The sequence below is a fragment of the Saccoglossus kowalevskii genome, chromosome 13, assembly GCF_978046115.1.
Source record: "Saccoglossus kowalevskii chromosome 13, keSacKowa6.1, whole genome shotgun sequence".
NCBI classification, from domain to species: domain Eukaryota; kingdom Metazoa; phylum Hemichordata; class Enteropneusta; family Harrimaniidae; genus Saccoglossus; species Saccoglossus kowalevskii.
Genome location: NC_140653.1, coordinates 25,769,436 through 25,789,943, shown reverse-complemented (window position 1 = coordinate 25,789,943; position 20,508 = coordinate 25,769,436). Strand labels below are relative to the sequence as shown.

General features: G+C 37.9%; 2 protein-coding genes across 2 annotated transcripts in view; one reads left to right on the top strand and one right to left on the bottom strand.

Moving 5' to 3' along the window:
• LOC102806825 (focadhesin-like) overlaps window positions 1-19,494 on the bottom strand; it is a 56,058-nt gene extending 36,564 nt beyond the window's left edge. The window contains exons 1-9 of the mRNA XM_085507378.1: window positions 19,111-19,494; window positions 16,894-17,162; window positions 15,537-15,638; window positions 14,378-14,588; window positions 13,118-13,406; window positions 12,633-12,820; window positions 11,825-12,091; window positions 3,713-3,919; window positions 2,976-3,100 (exon numbers count right to left, since the gene is read on the bottom strand). Coding sequence (XP_085363504.1) covers window positions 2,976-3,100; window positions 3,713-3,919; window positions 11,825-12,091; window positions 12,633-12,820; window positions 13,118-13,406; window positions 14,378-14,588; window positions 15,537-15,638; window positions 16,894-17,162; window positions 19,111-19,245 — 1,793 coding nt within the window. The 5' untranslated portion in view covers window positions 19,246-19,494. The remainder of the gene's footprint in view (window positions 1-2,975; window positions 3,101-3,712; window positions 3,920-11,824; window positions 12,092-12,632; window positions 12,821-13,117; window positions 13,407-14,377; window positions 14,589-15,536; window positions 15,639-16,893; window positions 17,163-19,110) is intronic.
• On the top strand, window positions 5,009-7,201 carry LOC144355728 (E3 ubiquitin-protein ligase TRIM45-like). The gene has a single exon (XM_085506818.1). The coding sequence runs from the start codon at window positions 5,009-5,011 to the stop codon at window positions 7,199-7,201; it is 2,193 nt and encodes a 730-aa protein (XP_085362944.1).
• Window positions 19,495-20,508: the final 1,014 nt, after the last annotated feature.

The window sequence follows — 20,508 nt, the reverse complement described above, 5'->3', positions numbered from 1 at the left end:
TAGTGTTGTTCCCATACATTCTGAGTGATGGGGGACAAGACCGACCTGTAGTCAACGCTCGCTGCGTAGGACAAACCCACTTCGTCAAACAGGTGGACGAAGGAGCCTGCTACCTGGCCAATAGAGGGATGGTATGAATCCCTGTTCGCCCTGGCCAGGACGTTGGCAGCTCGCTCAGATAAGGCTTTCGTATGTGCGGGTCTACTGAGAGCCTCTATGCATGTAAGTGATACCTGCTGGGCTCGTTGGTAGTGCACTGTCTGGTTGGGACGGCCGGTCCGGTAAATCCGGAAGCACTGCTGGCGCTTTGACTAGCATTTCCAACAGAAGTGGAAACTAGGCCTTGCTTGGCCAATTGGGTGCAACCCATGATAATATGTGGCTGTGCACCTGTCGAAGTTTTCTCCGGTGCCCGGTGAACTAGCGGGAAGGAAGGAAAGGCGTACACGACTAAGTGGGTCCACGGGGCTAGCAAAGCGACCCTGGCCCAGGCTCCTGGAGTCAGCAGGAGTGTTACGTACGTCGGGAGCTTGGCGTTCCGGGGTGCTGCAAAACAGTCCAACATTGGACCGTCCCACAGCCGAAACAACCTGGAGGCTACCCACTGGGGTATCAGCCACTCAGTGTTCTGGAGACTGAGCTGCCCTGAAAGGGCGTCGCCAGACTGTTCCTCACCCCTGGAAGGTGGTGTGCGGTTAGCTCCACATTGTATTCCAGGCACCAAAGGAGGATTTTGCTCTGCTAGGACTGACAACGATGAGGAATGCGTCCCCCCTCCTTCTTGAAGGAGACCACCGCTGCGTTGCCTGTGCGGAGCAGGACTCTGGTCTCGAACTACGGGTAGAAAACGTGGTAGTGCTAAGTACATTGCTCTCAGTTCGAGCCGGTTGATATGGTAGTCCCGAAACTAATGTGGGGGCCATATCCTTGGGCTTGTTGGCCCAATAGATGCGCTCCCCAACCCTGGGGGAGGTATCTGTTACCAGAGTCATACCTGCGGCGAGCGGGCCCAAGGGGCTCCCCTGTCCGAGGTTGGCCAGTGATGACCACCAGGGCAGGGCTTCCTTCACTTGATCCGAGATCGAAACCCGCCTATCTAGTTCCCATAGGAGAGCTCGGCGTTATAACAAGCGTTATACCGGGTGGCTGTGTAGTGCGGCCTGGGGAACGACCCTTCGAACCGGGGTCATCATTTCGATGATCCGTATTAGTTCACGGAGGGACACCGAGGGAACGCTGACTAGGCATTCGGCTAGGCTGCTTAGCGCTAAGCAATACGCTTGAAATAGCTAAGCCAAGCTTACCTCTGTGTCAAAACTCCATGCCCAGGGACACCAACTGCGTGTTGGGTCGAGGTGGGACTTGTCGATTTACTAACGAGCCCAACTGGTGAAGTAAATCCTGTGTTAGCCTGACGCGTTTGGCTATTACCCCTTGCCCGGGTTGTAGGTAACCGGAAGTCTGGGTACGGATTGAGGTGTACCGACATCTGGTGAAGCAGCAGCACTACCTGTTTCATCACTCTGGTGAACACGTAGGGCGCTGTGCCTAACCCGAACAGGAGGCACCCGAAATTCGAATACTTGGCCTAGGTCCAAAACTGGACGCCTGCCACTTGTAGATTTGGTACTACGAACACATTTGGCCTGGCCTTAGTTCCGGCTGATGTACCCTGTGTATGGCATCTTTCCCCAGCAAACTGCTACTTCTTGTCTGATTGCTTCCGCCTTGCGGGAGTCCCCTGGCAGTGCCCAACAGGGGAGACACTGACAGGGGAAAAGGATATTTCAGCAGTATCCTGTAAACGGATGTCACCACCTGGGAAGGTCCAGGGGTCGGTCACCCACCGTCTCCAAACCGGACTACACCGGCGCAATCTGTGTACGACAGGGATATGTGGCCATGTGTTCGGCAGTTGCGAGGGGGGTGCTCCCTTTCCCCACGAGGTGAGTTCCCCAAGGCCTGAAGTAGTCACTAAGTTGTGACCTGGCCATTCACCGAACACGTGCCTGTCTCCCCGGTTGCAGAGGTGAGCGTCAAACATGCCTCCCCTGCTGCCGGGTAGACGTCCGCCCAGGGAGGGCGAGGAGCCACCACCTGGCCCTAGGGCGTTGTGTTTTCTGTGCTTGGGGTGCCCTCCGTTTGCCCATGGCAGGACCAACTGGCCAGCGGATTCGATCTGAACCCTGTGGTTCATTGCACTCCGAAGCTCCAAGACTGTACCCACCATTCCCTGAACAAAAGAAGGTGGAGGATGTCCAGTCTGCGTCACTGAGGTGGGGACATACCCTGGCTCAGCTTGTCGGCAAAAACACGTGCGTCTAAGGCCGCGTCTCGTAGCACGGTAGTGGCCCTGGCCAAGAGAGCCAGGCGACACTAGGGGGTGTCACATGTAGATGTGCGGTGGCCCACCAGTAAAAATGTCGCCTGGTCTAGGAGGCTGGTGCGTTCTGCCTCCAAGGTCTCCAGAGTGCTGGTCACGCATAATAATGTACTCAAGCAACTTTGCCCTCAGGGCTGGGTGGGTCGTCTTCAATTGGCAAAGACACCCATGAAACACAGCTATCACCCTTTGCCTGGTTTGCCAACTTCGTGGTACCGAGGTCTGGGGAAGGAGCCTTGGAATCCGGTTGGGGGCGTTTTGGTCTCATCCCACGCTATGGGGTCTGATCCCGAAACCAGTGGGAAGTGTTGCCTAATGTTATCCCCACCCGGGGGCCCTGAGAAGAGAATTGAAGAGTGATGGACAGCTACCTATGGCGTTGCCATGTGGCCTCGGTCACGTGGGTTCGTGACGTAAGGGGTAAAAGAATCTTGAGGTCATGGGGCTTCCCCTGACCTAGATTCTATCTCTCCGTCACCGACAGAATCGTTGATTAATGCCTACAGTTCAAAATAGTCATTTTGACTGACCGGAGTCTATGGTGGGTAATTGAACGTAGTGAATGTGAAGATGTTTAAAGATGCATCCCTACCTCACTGTACATATATCCCTAACAGAGGTTGCCTTGGAGAGTAAAACTATGTCAATGTCACCGCTGGACGTTGATTTATTGTTTGGGATTGCAAGTAGCTTCTGTAAGTGCGGAAAACAGCGATCCTACGTAAAAGAAAAAAATGTGATTTACATCACAATTTTAGAATGCATGTAGGAAATGTCAGATGATATATGCAATTTTAAAAGCTGTTCAAAATGAAAATACGCAAATGTAGTAAAAATATCTTCCTCCATTGTATGCTCTAGCGCATTACATTAGAATATTAAGTATTACGAAAAGCATACCTCTGACAGAAGCATATATTAGTAAAGTCACTCCCTAGGTCCCCAGTGAAAGTCACTGTGACCTCCTGAGACCCCCAGTGAAAGGCACTGTGACCCCCTAGGACATCAGTGAAAGCCAATGAGTCCGTAGGGCTGTTGAAAAAATTTACCATGATTCCCTAATGCTCCAGCTAAAGTCACTATCTTAAGGATATTATTTTACAGATCTCAATAAAATATTTAAAGAAATCACAGAATTTGTCTTTAGGAAACATATATACAGTTTCAGAGTAGAAGAATAGGCTTTTTTACTGATCACAACAGCACATTCAAATAATAAATTATACATGCATTACTGGTACCTACATATGGTGTGGCAATAAAATGTACAACATACCAGTGTGTGTGTGTGCACTTCTAAAAGCACTTCTAATAAAGTAAACGATTTACCTGCAATTTCCATAGTGACGTTACAAGTCTTATACCAATGTGTTGCATGCTGGGTAATGCAGCTAAAGTTTGTAAAGTTTTCAGTACGGGACCAACACATACTTTATGTGTTCCCAGCTCTGGCATCGCATACAGCAATTTCAATTTAATTTCGGAATTTTCAACTCTGCTCAGAATATAAAGGAGAAAAGACAAGAAATATGGTGCCTAGAAGATAAAAAAAAAAAACACTAAATATTATGAGAAGTTCACAAAAAGTATTTTAAAACTTTTAATTATGTTAGGTTATCAGCTAATTAATTACCTTTTGATCTGATTCACTTCAATCATTGTTGAGAAGAAGAATATAAAATGACATTTTATTTCTTATTTATTTCATAACCTTTGGATAATGTATTCAATGAAAAGAAAAGTATGAAAAAATGAAAAGTATTTCAAGTGTGATTTTTGAATTCAGCATTAATATGCAATAATGAATGAAAACATTCCGTGATAGTATGTTTCACACTTTTGGCCATTTGTTTCGCATCATTGAATTTTTGCCGTGCGCATTTGACGTTAAAGTTCCTAATATCCTCCTCAGACAGGCTTTCACATTATCACTTTTGGCATATCAAATTTACATTTTGGTTTGGTTCGCATATCTTTGCATTTTCAACTTGCAGATTCAACGATTTTGGATCCTCCTCACTTCATCTCAGACAGGCTTGTACTTTTTGCATTTTTGCCACGCTTCACATCTTTTTGCTGATTAGGGAATTGGAAAATAAAGGATTAATACGTCTTTCTTGTATAAAATAGATCTTATACTTCTATAACCAACAGTTCAAGATTCTATGTGCAGGACAACAACAAAGGGAAAGCTGGTAATTCCATTTTTTTTTATACTTGAATAGATATACATTGTATTTATCTTATTTAACATACACGAATTGAAACCAACATTTTAATAAATCTAACAATATACATCTATGTACTAAATTTTATTTGAATAACATAATAGTTTTGAAATACGAGTAAAACAAACATTGGCCATGCACACATAGATAGACTCTCTTTTATGCTTCACACACAAGAATAATAAACTGAAGCACTTGAAAACAAAGTAAATGTATAACAGGTCGCTAGTGGCACATGTCAGAGCAGGGTCTTGCCAGAGTTGGCACAGTATGAAGGTCAGGCGGGTCACAACCACACCTCAGTCACATACGAACAGCTACCATTTGTGAATCTGAAATTTTCAGGAGAACATTACAATGATATTTGGCAGCTACAACAAACTAAATACAGTCCATGATGGCATCTAACTTCCCAACCACTAATGAGAGGATCAAAGAAGAAATGCTGACATGCAGTCTTTGTTTAGAGCCTTTCAGGACTCCCAAGGTGCTGCCGTGTCAACACAGCTTTTGCGAACACTGTTTGAAACTTTGGGTGAAGAAGAACGCCGGAAAGCTGACATGCCCAATATGCAGACTAGAGATGCCAGACAATGACGTAAGTGCCTTGCAGACAAACTTTATACTAACAGGACTTTCTGAGTATATAGCAACAAAAAATGTTCTAGAAATAGAAGATAAATCTTGCGAAGCTTGTCAAGAAGCCGTCGCGGTATCCAGATGCACTGACTGTGCACAGAACTTGTGTAAAATCTGTACCAAGGCGCATAAAAATTTAAAATTCACAAAAGGTCACAGGGTCATAGATTTGAAGCATTATACCGACAACGCAACTACTGATATGGATATAGCACAACCCATTGTGTATTGTGATAAACATGAACAAAGTCCAGTAGAAGTTTACTGCACAGTGTGCCAGACACCGATGTGTACGAAATGTGCACTCGTTGAACATCCACCTCCACGACACAGACACCAATACCTGGAGGAAGCGGCAAAGGAAGGCAAGCAACGGCTGCAACCTCTGGCAGCAGAAATGAAGAACAAAATCCAAGCAGTTTATGTGGGAATGAATAATGTTGACCAAGAAATAAGAAAACTGAGAGAAAAGCATGACAAAACTGAAAAGGAAATCGACCAGCATGCACAGAAAGTCATGAATCACGTGGTAACAAAACAGCTAGAAGCCAAACAGCGACTCAGTCTGATCTTAAACAGCAGAAACAGCAATTTAGAATCACAAAGAAAGAACTTGGAATGGACAAAAGCAATGTTAGAGAGTGCACATGAATTTGTAGAAAATGTAATAAAATTTTCCAGTCCTTCAGAATGTTTATTTTCACTAAGAAATGTCACAGAGCGTGTCAATCACATCTTGAAATTAGAAATAGAAGACATACCAAATGTGGATAGCAACTTTTGTTTAATTGCAAATGAAAAAATGCTTCATGAAGAACTTGTCTATCAACAGGATACAGAGAATGTGGAAGTGGAAGGGATGAAAAAATCAATAAATATGGGGAAAGAACTCAATTTAACAATCAGATCCACCAAAGAGGGGCTGTCTGTGCAACAACAGTACATACAGGTGACAGTGATTACTCCAGTTGGAGAATATCAGAGCGTACCATTATTATCAAGGGGTGGTAAAGGAAGGGGAGTGATTCAATGCACAGTGATATTCAAACAAGAGGGGAATCATTCCTTAATGATAACATATGGCAACCATCAAGCTATAGGAGCACCATTTGATATTATGGTTTTACCATCAGTTGGTAGAGGATACCGCTTCGGGTCAAAAGGCTCAGCCCTGTCATATTTCAATAAACCCAGTGCAGTTGCTATAAATAATAATGGTCAGTTAGTGGTTGCCGATAAATACAACCATAGAGTTCAGATTCTTGACCGTAAAGGTCATTGTCTAAATTCTCTAAAATTTGACCAATTTCCAAAGCCATTTACACCAGTAGACATAGCTGTGTCAGAAGATAGTCGATATTTCATAAGTGACCGTGGAAATAAACAAATAGTCGTATGTACAGAACATCAGTTGATAACAACCTTTGGTCAGATTGAAGGGATCAATCCTGAAAGTATCACACTGACCAATGATGGATGCGTACTGGTTATTGATTCCCAGCAAGGCAGACACTGTATTAGAAAGTACACAGTGGATGGCATACACGTCATGGTAATGGGAAATACTGGATCCAAAAGAAGACAATTCAACCATGCTGTCTCAATCGTAATGAACAAAAACAACCAAGTATACATTTCAGATATGGTTGACCGATGTATTCAGATTTTGGATCCCAGTCTCCACTATGTGTCAAGATTTAGAACACACGGGACAGAAATTAACCAATTTTACTATCCATGTGGGATAGATGTTGACAAAGACAACAATATCTATGTATGTGATCCTAATAATAAGAGAATATGTAAATACACTGTAAGTGGTGAACTGTTAGGATACATTGCAGAGAGAAAGGTGAACTTTCCAACATGCATAGCAGTGAGTAAAGATTACCCACTGATAATTGTAGTGACTGAACCCAAACAACATGCCATCACAATATTGTATTTATAGAATAGTTGTGTTCAAAAAACAATGACGGACAATACTGTAAAGGGGGTAATTATTCACTGGGTTTTAATTTAGCTTATTACGCTGACTGGAGAAATGCGCTAAATTAAAACACAGTGAATATGTAAAATTTAGCATAGAACACATTATATAAATGACGAAGCCGTGAATTTAAAACCCACTAAATATGCCTGAAATGGTAAATCAGTGAAATTTAAACCCAGTGAAAATTAGTCATTTTACAGTATATACATTATTTCATAATAAATTTACTGTTGTACTGTTATACAAACATATATAGTTTGGACTTTTGCTAGCCCTTCTCCAAATACCAATTTTGCCGCCATCTTGGATATGTAACATGTATGGACAATGCTTCTTAAATAAAAAAGAAAATAATTGTCATCTGTCGCATTGTTTGGCCGCAATTTTGACAAAATTGACTAAAAGTTCGGGCATTTGTTTCTCTCGAATGCTTCAACCAATGAACTTGATATTTTATATAAAACGTGTATGGTCAATGCTTCTCACAAGAAAAAAATAACAAGACATGACATGTCATGTCATAGCCCTCGCTTAGAAAAAAATTTAAAAACTTATATTGAACTTAGTTTGTGTCAGAGTGAATTAATTCATTATGAGCTGTATTAAAATTCTGTTATTAAATGTTCAGAATTGATGTGTTACAATTTTAGGGGGTGGGGTAAAAATTTATTCATTTGGCTTTTCTGAGACAATTTATAACTTGTTAAACATATAATGCGATGTGCACTTGTAAACAATTATTACCTGTCCCTGAACCAACTTTGAACAAAACTGGATGACACATATCTGAGAAAAAGCTAGAAAAAGCTTCTTTTTTTTTTGATTTTTGAGGAAAAAAATGGCCTCCAAGTCGTAAAAATTGATCCAATCAAATAGGTCATGAATGACACTGCCTTCACTTGTTGTTATTTGAAAGTTGCAACATACAATTTGTTTTTGGCATGGACATAAATTGGCAAACATGATTTCTATGGCATTTTCAAGTTTATAGCACTCTCCATCCTGGTCTCAGGAAGAACACCAGAGCAACAAACAAGTACAACAGGTAAAATGACATGCAAGTATGCAAATCAGATCTGCAAATATGTTGAAGAGTCAGTGTTGTGTCTGTTTGGATAAACTTCCTTGTACAACTGTCAATCACAGAACTGTTCCAGCGAAAAACTTCCGATATTTTAGACAGTAACAGGGCAAAGATACCGTTTGTCATACAAGTACTAGCACCAGATGAGGAACTGAAAAACTGCAATGATCCTTGGTGTACATTACCTGTGTCAACAACTTTACTTCCCATGTACTTCATGTACAGAAATACATGTAGTTTGTGGCCCTGAATTAGTTTCAAGATCTCTAAATAAGGACAACAGTACTTCTCATATGACAATTGATACAAATAAAGTGCAAGAATCCAGAAAAATATTATCGAAGTTAATATTATCATACATTAATATTAACAAATCATGTGAAATTGAACTTTTATGTACAGAGAAACACATATTTATGCTTTGGTTGACAGCACTTTTCAAAGAAAAAAAAAAGACGACCTGCAAAACTTTATACAATTGTCAGACATGCAGCGAATAGTATGCTTTTGTAATATATGCAGTTTCAGTGGCTTTGCTTTCTGAGAAAAAAATTCTGGCTCTGCACCTGAAAAAAACAAAAAAACATTTAGTCAAAAGTAAGCAGAGGTTGTAGCATATGTGCTTCCATTAGCTGTTAAATTTAATTAAAAAAGATATTTGTGTACCGTCTTTTCGGTACGAAAAAATATTACTTAATATATTCATACCAGCCAGAAAGAAATTGCAGTTTACACTGAGCAATTGGGAATATACATGAACAATAATTGATGCATGTCTAGCAATATACTGTTTGAAAGGCCGCAAGATGTAATGAAATAGCAACCAATCACTACTCGAGTCAGACTCGCTGGGAAACTGCACAATACATACAAAAATGTATGCAAATGATATATGAGCAGCTCCACCAAATATAAAAATATTCTTTCCATAGTTATGACTCTAATGTGAGTGTGATTTTCCACTCCTTAGCAATAGTAGTTAGAGTATTGTATTGTACTGTATCATACAAGTTTATTGTGATTCTATATGTGTTTGTAATATTATTTAGCTTTATTGAGCATTCTGTTTAGTTGGTTAACTTTACTGTATTTTAATGTAGTTTATTTTATTTTTATACGACCATAGAACAACTCACTGTAGATTGCTTTAATGTTGAATAAAAATTAAAATCTGTCACTGTATAGTGGTGACGTATTGCGCGAAATTGTTGCAAGGACAATACTTTTCTTGATTTGTGTGCAGTCGTGCGTCGATAAAAAATGCATGGAATGGTCGGCAGTATCGATCAAGTTCGTCTAGTGTGACATTCGTGGCTGGTGAAAAGCAAGATGCCGTATAATCATTTAAATACGCGTCAAGGAGGAGTGAAAGGCCCTAATTTGGTTCTACAATAGGCGTCATGAAGTGTTGGAAAATTACAGTCATTCAAAAAAACTGTTCACATGACAACAAATGATCACGGTACGGTAGCTTACTTGTTTTCGAAGTGTTGTAATTGTTGATTAGTACTCAGTAGTGATTATATTAACGTACAAAATATAAATTCGTTGAATTAATATGAATTGCAAGTAAAATTCAACTTAGTTTTATCAAAAGCAAATGTTTTCAGTTACATGTTAACGCCCGAAGCGATACGATATCCGCCACGTTATCCTTCGCACGAATTAAATATGACAGTTCAGCGACCTCATGGTGAAAGCAACCCGGAAGACAAGATTTACCGATGTTTCAGTGTGATCTTTTGGCTTCGTTTTTCATGGGGAAAAAGGCATAAACGTACCGTCCCAAATAAGAATGTACCAGGTGGAATTTTTCTGGGAAAAAAATAAACGTACCGGTACGTTTATTTGGGACATTTAGCGTTGTGGGCAAGCTCTCCTGAGTAGCGACATATTTTTAACTTCGCCTATGGCGTGATCAGTGGATTACGTAAATAAACTTTCAATGAGTACATGCCGACCTAACTAAACTTGTTTATGTCTGTTTATGAACAGCGAGGACGCATCTCATAGAACAATAGCTGCGAAAATCATAAACAAATGTAAATGTTGCGGAAATCAAGCATGACGATAATGATTTTGAGCGAGGCAGAGTCTGGCAAGCGTCTCAGAGCAGCATTGCGCCGACACCACTACGACGTTTGAATCTCGGTGAGAGCACTGCAAACCTCTTAAATCACGATGTAAACTTTCAATTTATACAATACATAATCAGTTCCTACAACAATAATAGAAAGGCAGTTTTTCTGGCGAAGCTCTCGCCAGGTTAGCAAAAGTTTCTCACGATCACCAAACCCGAGACACAAACGATAATACAAAGTGTATAAATACCATAACAAGCACAGTTTCTTACCTTTGAAATTGACGAGACACAATTTTGTCCATATAAAGCGTTGCGCAAATAAAGATACAATTCCGGGATACAATATCCTCAAACAAAAACGACTGTGATTTCCACCGAGACGAGAACTGCGTTTGCGCCATCAAAACTCGAATTAAACTTGGGTAATTTCGGGAAAAGTCGAATTTTCCAGCAGTTTTGAAGGAAAAATGTTAAAAATCGAAGAAAAACACAGTGAAACTTTGAAGAATCGAAAAAATAACTTGATGTGCATAATAGCACCATCAATTTCTGTCTCTGTACCAACTCTGAACTGAATTGGATCACACATGTGAGAAAAAGCTGATAACATGAAAATGTGCACACACGGATGCACAGACACGACCCAAATTAATACCCCCCCGCCCAGATCACAGATCCGGCGGGGGCTAAAAAAGAATGTGGCCTGGTGAAAAACAAAATTGGTGCAATTACGTGTGGTGTGTTTGTCTGATTTGTCTGCAATTTGGCACATGCCATTTGCTCTGGAGATGCATTCTTTCCTAGGAATAACTGTCATATTAGAAACATATGCAACCAATGTCACAATAAAGACATTGAAAAAAAGATGTAACTTACATAAACCTCATTAATATGCATAAGCATATAGCTCATTATATTTTATTTGAAAATCAACAGGTGCAAGTCCATTTCCAAAATTCCACTCAGGGACTGTCAAGTTGATGTCCCTCCAACTGAACCTCACTCTCCCTACAATAAATGCAATGAGCCAGACACAAGCCAGAATATAATTATTTTTGTCACAGCTGAGTGACACTAATACTTGGCAGTCACACTTAACTAATGTGCCACATTTAAGGTTTTGGAATAAAAGATTTAAAAAGCATTTTTATGGAAACATCATCCACAAAACAATTTTATACAGTATACTTCACCTTTTTTGATTAAACACTAAAAGCGATATGTGAAACTGACTGTATGGTTAAAAATGATGAGGATATTTAGTGAAAACAAACATGAACATATTTGCACTAAATTTTGGGTAAAAAAAAATATTTGGACGAAAATGACTACTTTATACATTGTATGTAGTAGTAAATCACGAACAAATAATGGAAGGAAAGTGGTCAATGACATATGAATGACATTTACTTACTTTAGTAACATCTTTGTTCGCAATATCTGTCAAAATCTCCAGACACCGATCAACCAATCCTAAACCAGTGTTGGTCAGCAGACAGACAAGCAAGATGATGACATCATCAGGTACCTTGTCACCTTTTTTCAACTCTGATTGGATAGCTGTCAACCAATCAGCAGCCAGGTCTGAGTCCTCTTGAAACTGATTTGCATAGGTGGCACAAGTCTGCATTCTTCTGAACCAGGGATCAAGACATGGTAGTTCTAGTGATATGGATGCAGGCTGTATGTAAATGAGATAGAGAAGGATGAAAAGTGATTTACAGACTCGTACACAGGTGAAAAATTCTGAGAAAATTGTGTAGCAGTTAAAATCAGAATCAGAGAGTCACAGTGCCCCCCCCCCCCCAAATAAACAGTTAAGGTACATCTGTAATAAGTATTATTAAAATCAATCTCAGCTTTGGCTCCACATTGAGTTCATAACACACTCACCCATGGTAGGCAATTGTTCCCTTTTTTGTGTGTTAAACTTAAAGGGCGGCAGTCTCGCGCCGCGTTCTGTTCGACATGGGACTCATAGCAACATATACTTCGCATGTAAAATACATTGTTTATTTACATGAATTTCGAACATGCGCGACGACCACCGCGCTTTAAGTAAAGTCTATGAGTGCAACTTAACCATTATGCAATTTAGTCATGAATGAATAAAGATATCAAGCTGTGGAAATACATGTACAGGAAAAGTTTTAATTTCTAATTTTGAAAATAATGTACAGCAGGCAAATTAGTATAACTTTGACACTAAGTTAACTCCTTACCGTTATTCCATGCTTCATTGTGTTATGATCAATTTGCAAAAGAAGTTCTGTCGCAAGAGTCTGGAGGATTTGTTTTTGCTTGGTATCCATGACAATAGACGTCTGAGATATTGAAATTATCTGCAGTAGTGGTAGAATCATTGCCTTTGAAGTTGAAGAATGGAGACTTTTCGCTTGTACATTTTTAGCTATAGAAGATTAGAGATATTTTTGGGATTGCGTTATGACCTGTTTCACACTCACTCATCTCAATGTAATTCAAAAGATGCGTACTGTATTTGCTCTATTAGTAGCGCATGACTTTACGAAAATGACAAATCATATTTCAATGATAACAAGATTTGTGCAAATGTGTACTAAATAAAGTGTTTCTTTTCAAGAAAAAATAATTATTTTAGGAGATAGTTGATTTTTGATTATCTGTGTTTCTAATAGAGTATATACGGTAGGTATGTAAGTTCTCACAACAAATTACTTAAACTTACCAATCGTAAGCATTTCCTTGACATAATTTGTTGGCATTTTCATCAATAAAACACTGATCATGATAAACGTAGTCTCGTTTACGACCAGTATTGACTCGGCTATACGCTGCATTAATAACAACATCTGCGACAATTCACCACCCGTCTCTAAAAGTGTCTTCATAATACAAAGTATGTTAAGTATGAGAGTTGTCAGGTGACTTTCAAAGAGCTGTGGATGCAGCAAGATGAAATTGGTGAGACTCTGCAAATAACGGTTTGTTTCTGATAAATTGGTGATTGGCTCAACCTGCAGAAAAGAAAAAAAAATTTACAAAACAGAAGAAATATCTGGGAGGTTTTGATGTATTTAGTAATGAAAAGATGGGGAAAAGGTACAGGATTGAATACTGTAGAATACTGTATTTTAGCTGAAATTAATTTTCACTGAAAAGACATTTTGGGTGTTTTGTATGGAATTTATTTTCCCTGATTTTTGACAAGTTGAATGTAATATATAGGGAAAAAAGATATATTCCCTGGATTTTATTTTCACTGAATCATTTCTTCAGCGAAAATAAAGTATTTTACAGTATTAGAAATTGGAGGCGAGTATATTTAAAAGAAAAACAATATGCACAGAGGAACTGTTCAAAGAAAGCATCAAAGAAATGAAAGATTTCCTAAGTCAACCCATAGCAAGCTTCATACATAATCTATAGTCACATATTCTGGTACTTTCTCAACTATTTTTCAAATTTAATGCAATCAAAACACACCTATAAACTCTTAATGAATTTCACAGATTTTCTGATTTCAATGTAAAAATAAAAATGTAACTAGGTAAAAAAAAACATAAAAAGGGTTTTTTTTAGACATGAAAAATGAGAACAATTTGTCTCTGGTCCACAAATGTTAAAAAAATATGAATATTTGTGTTTTATTCTCAGGAGCGAACATCCAGGCATTTTCACCACCTGGCAAGCACAACTGATGATCAAAACTCTAATATACTTTGGGCTTGTTGTTGAGACTCTCCTGAACAGTGACTACCCCTACGTGTGCAACATATATCAATTTGGTTGTTCAGGATTGTCACATAGTTGAATTTTTGTTGTTTTCTCTAGTTTTTTTGCTCTTCGACCAGCATTCCATAGCAGCTCGCGCAGAGCCTATAGATATACATGGTACGGTGGTACGCGTCTTAGCAGCGTAGAACGTTCTGTGACGTACATTTGTAGCTCCGCCCCAAGAATATATTAAATTATTTTGGCACCTTACCTGCAGGCATGGTATGATAGACACCATGAAATCTACCAAGTAATTGACACATTCACTGCATTTAGCACGTCTCTCCACATTTGTTGCACAGAACTGAAGCAACACTGAGCATAGCATGGTTCTCATAGGACCATGGAATGTTGATGGGTTTGGATCTAACAACACATACTTCAAAAACGGCTCTAATAACTTAACTACACAAGAACCATATCTATGAGAAAATAGGAAAATCAAAAACATTTTCAGGGTCCAAGTCCATTTGTTTTTGTTCAATTTGTCTTTTTCATCTTTCATTGTCATTGTATAACTTGAACACCATAGACTTCTGAACTTTCTCAAGCTTATTGGGAACTATGAGAACTGGTTAACCTAACATTAGAATTTTCATTGGTTGACTGGTTTAGCAGCCATCATGGATCTTTTTATCCCTGTGTGATGGTCTAGGCATTCTGAATTTTTGTAGTACATTATTGATATATGAGCTACATATTTCATGAGTAAAAACATTAGCAATCACATGACTTAATCTGCTTATTATTACCATGCTTCCCCCCCCCCAAAAAAAATGACAAAAGAAACCACTTGTAAATCTTTTTCTTCAGAATCACTGAACACATAGGATCTGAAATTAATTTTTAGGTATATATGTATAAAGCTATTTTAAAGTTTGCAAAGCACAATTGATCACATGGTTTGGCTACCATCTTTGATTTCTTTAAACAATTGAATTTTGTATGTAGCATGTACAGGCAATGCTTCTTACTAGGAAAAGAAAATAATTTGATCAGTCAAATTGTTCGACTGCCATCTTGGATTTTCAGCAAAAATTGTCACAATTTGGGACATTGGTTTTTCACGATCAACTTCATATTTGCATGTATGGCCGAGGCATCGTCTGAGAAAAATAACATATATATCACCAGAGAGCATATTAAGGCATATTCTACTGTCAGCTTTCAAACTTGGACCCAACAGAGCGGCTCTACAGGTTTGATTGGATATAGTTTTTATTTCAACGAGTTCTCAGCACAGCCACCCCACCGAATATTTGTTCACATATTACTCTATACTTGCCAGCTAATATTAAACCCAAATCTTTTTTAATTTTTGATTTGCAGTTATTTTCAGTTTTTATATATCAAACTGAAATAAGACCTACCTGCTGCTACCATGGTTTAGAATATAACAAGTATGGTCTATCAAGTGGCACCAACTATTGGGAGAACTGGTCAGTACTGAAATAAACGGATGGGTTGGTGACCTGGAAAAAACAATCATAATTACTTAATACCTACATTTTATGCACTTAATACATGTCTTTACTTTAATGCAAATAAAATATGTGGTTTAAAACTGAGAATCATATTGGCTATTTTGTGGTCCAGTGATGCATACAGTATATTGTGCAGATGGCAGGCATTGCCATAGTTTGGCCTGTTTTTTGTTAATGTTGATGACTGTGATTGCATGTATAACATCAGAGGGGCATGCCATAATATAAATAATTTCAGGTAATGATCTTGTTTGCATGGTTTTTTTTTTGCCTTTAGCAACTACCAAGTTCACTACAACTGATGTCACTATTTCAACGAAGACTGCATCATATTAGATTGAACCATTTGAATGCCAAAGTTTACTTTTGTCACCTTTCTCAAAATAGTTTTATCTACCGTATGTGCATATTAATTAGGTATTTGCATATCATTAATACTTTGAATGCCAAAGTTTACATTTGTCACCTTTCTCAAAATAGTTTTATCTACCGTATGTGCACATTAATTAGGTAACTTGCATATCATTAATACTTTGAATGCCAAAGTTTACTTTTGTCACCTTTCTCAAAATAGTTTTATCTACCGTATGTGCATATTAATTAGGTAACTTGCATATCATTAATACTTTGAATGCCAAAGTTTACTTTTGTTACCTTTCTCAAAATAGTTTTATCTACCATCTGTGCATATTAATTAGATAACTTGCATATCATTAATACTTTGAATGCCAAAGTTTACTTTTGTCACCATTCTCAAAATAGTTTTATCTACCATCTGTGCATATTAATTAGGTAACTTGCATATCATTAATACTTTGAATGCCAAAGTTTATGTTTGTCACCTTTCTCAAAATAGTTTTATCTACCGTATGTGCATATTAATTAGGTAACTTGCATATCATTAATACTTTGAATGCCAAAGTTTACTTTTGTTACCTTTCTCAAAATAGTTTTATCTACCATCTGTGCATATTAATTAGGTAACTTGCATATCATTAATACTTTGAATGCCAAAGTTTACTTTTGTCACCTTTCTCAAAATAGTTTTATCTACCATCTGTGCATATTAATTAGGTAACTTGCATATCATTAATACTTTGAATGCCAAAGTTTACTTTTGTCACCTTTTACAAAATAAACTTAAACTTTTTTTTTAATTGCCAGCTGGAAATTATGTTCAGTGGGTCCTAAATCAACAAACAAATTAAGGGAACTTTTTTTGTAAATATAAATGCTTTCATACCTGAGAGAATATGATGGCTGGTAACTACACACATCTACACTCATCGACTGTAAAGTCACCGACAGCTCCATCAGCAGTAGATCACTCAGTGCTCGTACCAACACCGCCAAACATTTAGTGGATGGCACGATGTTGAGCAAACCGTTAAGTATGTAACTAAACTCAGCATGACCATTGCTAACTAAAGCCAGCAAAGCATCACAGCATGCGCTACATACGGTAGGGTTCGTATCTAAGCATTTATCCCACAATAGCTGTAATTCTGTAATCTGTGAAAAAAACATATTGTTTTACATTCAAATTTGGAAGTCAATGGCTTACAGATAAATTTTTACATTTAGGTGAAAGTATAACTGTAGATCCTTGCATTTCATTCTCATTGTACATGTAACCCTACATAAAGCTACGGTTACTAGAAGTAATCATGGTAAAGCGCTGTGTTGATTGCAGCAAACTAATGGACAATGCTCTACGAACGCATGTCCGAATTATGATACTAAGCCCCCGACATAGTCCGTGTACGCAGAGCTATTCTGGATTTAGCTATTTTCACATCATAGTCAGGATTATGACTTTTGGTAAACTCATAACCAACCCGTATGCACCAATCATGTGCAATGAAAATTCCCGGCCTTGGGAGCCGGGGTTGCAAATAGATCGCCTGTCCGTATTATGATACCACCGTCTGATACTAAGCCCCACAGTATATATACGCAGAGCTATGCATAATACTAGTTCTAGATATTACAACTCGTATTCAAAACATAGTTGAACTCTGGTGACCTTGCCCTTTGTTATATAATATAATTCCCTTTATCATAGTTTGATTCAATATAAATATGCATTGTCATAATTAATTTTGAATACAAACAAGTTTTGGAGTTGAACCAACAGTGGGGAATCAGTCTACCGAATGTCCTTGAAAGATGTAAATATCTTACAAAAACATTGGTGCATTATTTGTTTAATTATTTTAAGGGACATAATTTCCAGCTTTATTCAAAGTAATTCAGATATTTTAGTATAAAAACAAATGTCTCATTGCAAAAAAAAGTGCTGCATTTAGATGTGAATAGATTCATAAAACATGCAAGATAGCAGAAAATTTTAGCTGGCTTTAGTCCAAGTATTTTGTACAGGTGTCTGTCAAAAATTAATGATTTACTGAGACAAATATGAACTGCCTCATTGTATGACTACTGTATTATATGAAAAGTAAAAAAAAAAAAACACCCTTTATGAATAGCTATCATGTTGCAAGCTCTGCTTTGTATGCAAATCAACTTAAATAGTTAGTTGGTGTCCAGTGGAGGGAGAAGTCAACAGTACTGTTGCCTCTTGAGAATCTACATCTTCAAACACTGCAATCTTTGAAGTGCGTTTTTTAAACTAGTATTATAAAAACTATCATTCTGTTCTAATAGCTGAAACATATTCCTGTGAGTTTTCATTTGTCGAATGAACTGTTTGTCAAATACAGAATACATATATTTTAGAATAATTTTCTTTTTAAAATGTGGATGAAATGTTTTGCTTTTAATGTATTTTTTATGTATTGTTTTTGATTTGATAACTTTGAACTAAACAGATTTTCTATTAGCTTCAGATCTTGATCAAAGTTAGGCACCCAGTTCATAGGAGTGCTTATATTGATTTTCTGACATCTTGTTTTCTGTAAAGATTTTATTGGTAGGTTTGCAAATGTGTATCAGACTGTGCAATCTCTCCATGAGTTGGTTTTGAAACCCAGTATGGGATTCTGAGATACATTACCAAGGATATTATTACAAGATAAATCATTTGCTTCATTGAACACATACAACAATGCATATTTCCACTGAAATCAGTGACCTTTGATGTGTATCACCAGTGATCAGTCAAGTAGAAACAGTCAAAATATTTTATCAGATTTTCTCAATTTTTGCATGATATTTTCATACAGGACATCTGTTGTTCAAACTCAGGGAAGACTTTATACTGATGAATAAGGTGACCAAGTTTGATAAAGTTTGGAATAGAATTAGTAAAGTTATTATGCACACAATAACAATTATTAACGACAACGACGACGACAACGACGACGACGACGACGACAACAACAACAACGACAACGCCGGACAAAATTTTTCCCTTAATATACCTTTCCCTTCCATCTTTGATGGTACGGGCAAGGTAATTAAAAAGTACATAAAAATTATTCGGTCAATGATAAATTACCTCGGGAGTTGATGAATTGATTTGCTTTAAGTCAGCACTGCTCTTTTTTTCCAATATCTGTCTATACACACCGTTCACCGTAAGTATCCGAACTGTGTTATTGTCAAAGTCAAATCTGCGACGAAGTTCCTCCATTGTTGATTGTAAAGTAACAGTAATCTTGTCAAAGTTGTGGCACTTCCGGTAGAAGATCTATCGTAAACGTAGCAAAGTCCAACACATCAGGTAATGCATCGTTAGTTCAAATACTGTGAATACCTTGAGGAATCACTCTATCGGGTATGAGATTAGAGAATTACTGTATAATATGCGCATACATACATCGGGAAATTTTTCACGTGTAGCAGTAGCACGTCGCCATCTTAGTTGGTTCTGGGGATGCCCTCTGACGTCATTTAAGATGTTTCTGTTGGACCGTTGATGGCGCAAATCGCCTGTCGGTGCTGAGGGACTGTGAATGCACGTATAAAAAATGAAAAACATGTGGCATTTTTTGACAACCCTATTTTACCAGCAGTCTGTAAATACTAAAAACCCATACAGAGAAAGAACAACACAAGATCTAATCAAACTAATCAATTAAATGCAATAAATAATACTGATGAAAGCACTTTGAACGAAGAGATTGCTAAGCTTGAGAAGGAAATTAAACCAATTTCTGAGCTAGACCAAAATATTTCAGTTAGAAATACAAACTGCAATTAACAACTTGAAAAATAAAAAATCGTCATACATTGATAATATCAGAAATGAGATGATTAAAACAGGGAGAAATGTGCTCATCAAACCTTTACAAAAATTGTTTAATCTTATCCTAACGAGTAGCCATTTCCCTAGCTCTTGGAATTTGGGCATTATCACTCCAATATTTAAAAAGGAGAAAAATCTGATCCAGTTAACTACAGATGGATAACTCTTAAACAGTCTTAGCAAGCTCTTCACAGCCGTATTGAAACAAAGGCTGACCAAACATGTAAAAAGTAATAACATTACAATTATTAAGGTAGAGATGCAGTTTATTTGTGAATTTCAATCAAAAATAGTTTTTTTCGTTTTTTATATAGATTTTTATCTAAAGAACATTCTGTGAAAATTTGACCAATGAATTCTTATTGGAACACCGTTAAAATTGCTGTTTATTTTCTGGTTAAAAATAAAAAAAACACTCACACGTGGCAATGTTTATGTCCAATTGCCTAATTTGCATGAGTAACCAAATAACAGGACCTTTGATTGACAATATGCAAATCGAGATTGTACGGGTCATAGTTCATTCAATTCACGCGCATGTGCAATTATTCTCAAATCAGTTCTCGCTCGCTAGCAAACCAAACATTATATTTCCTCAGCGTTTTTTCCTAATTTTTATCATTACATTATGCGTGGTGTGAAAAGAAA

Excerpts from the sequence above, each read along its gene's own strand:
- LOC144355728 (XM_085506818.1), top strand. The coding sequence starts at position 5,009 with ATGGCATCTAACTTCCCAACCACTAATGAGAGGATCAAAGAAGAAATG.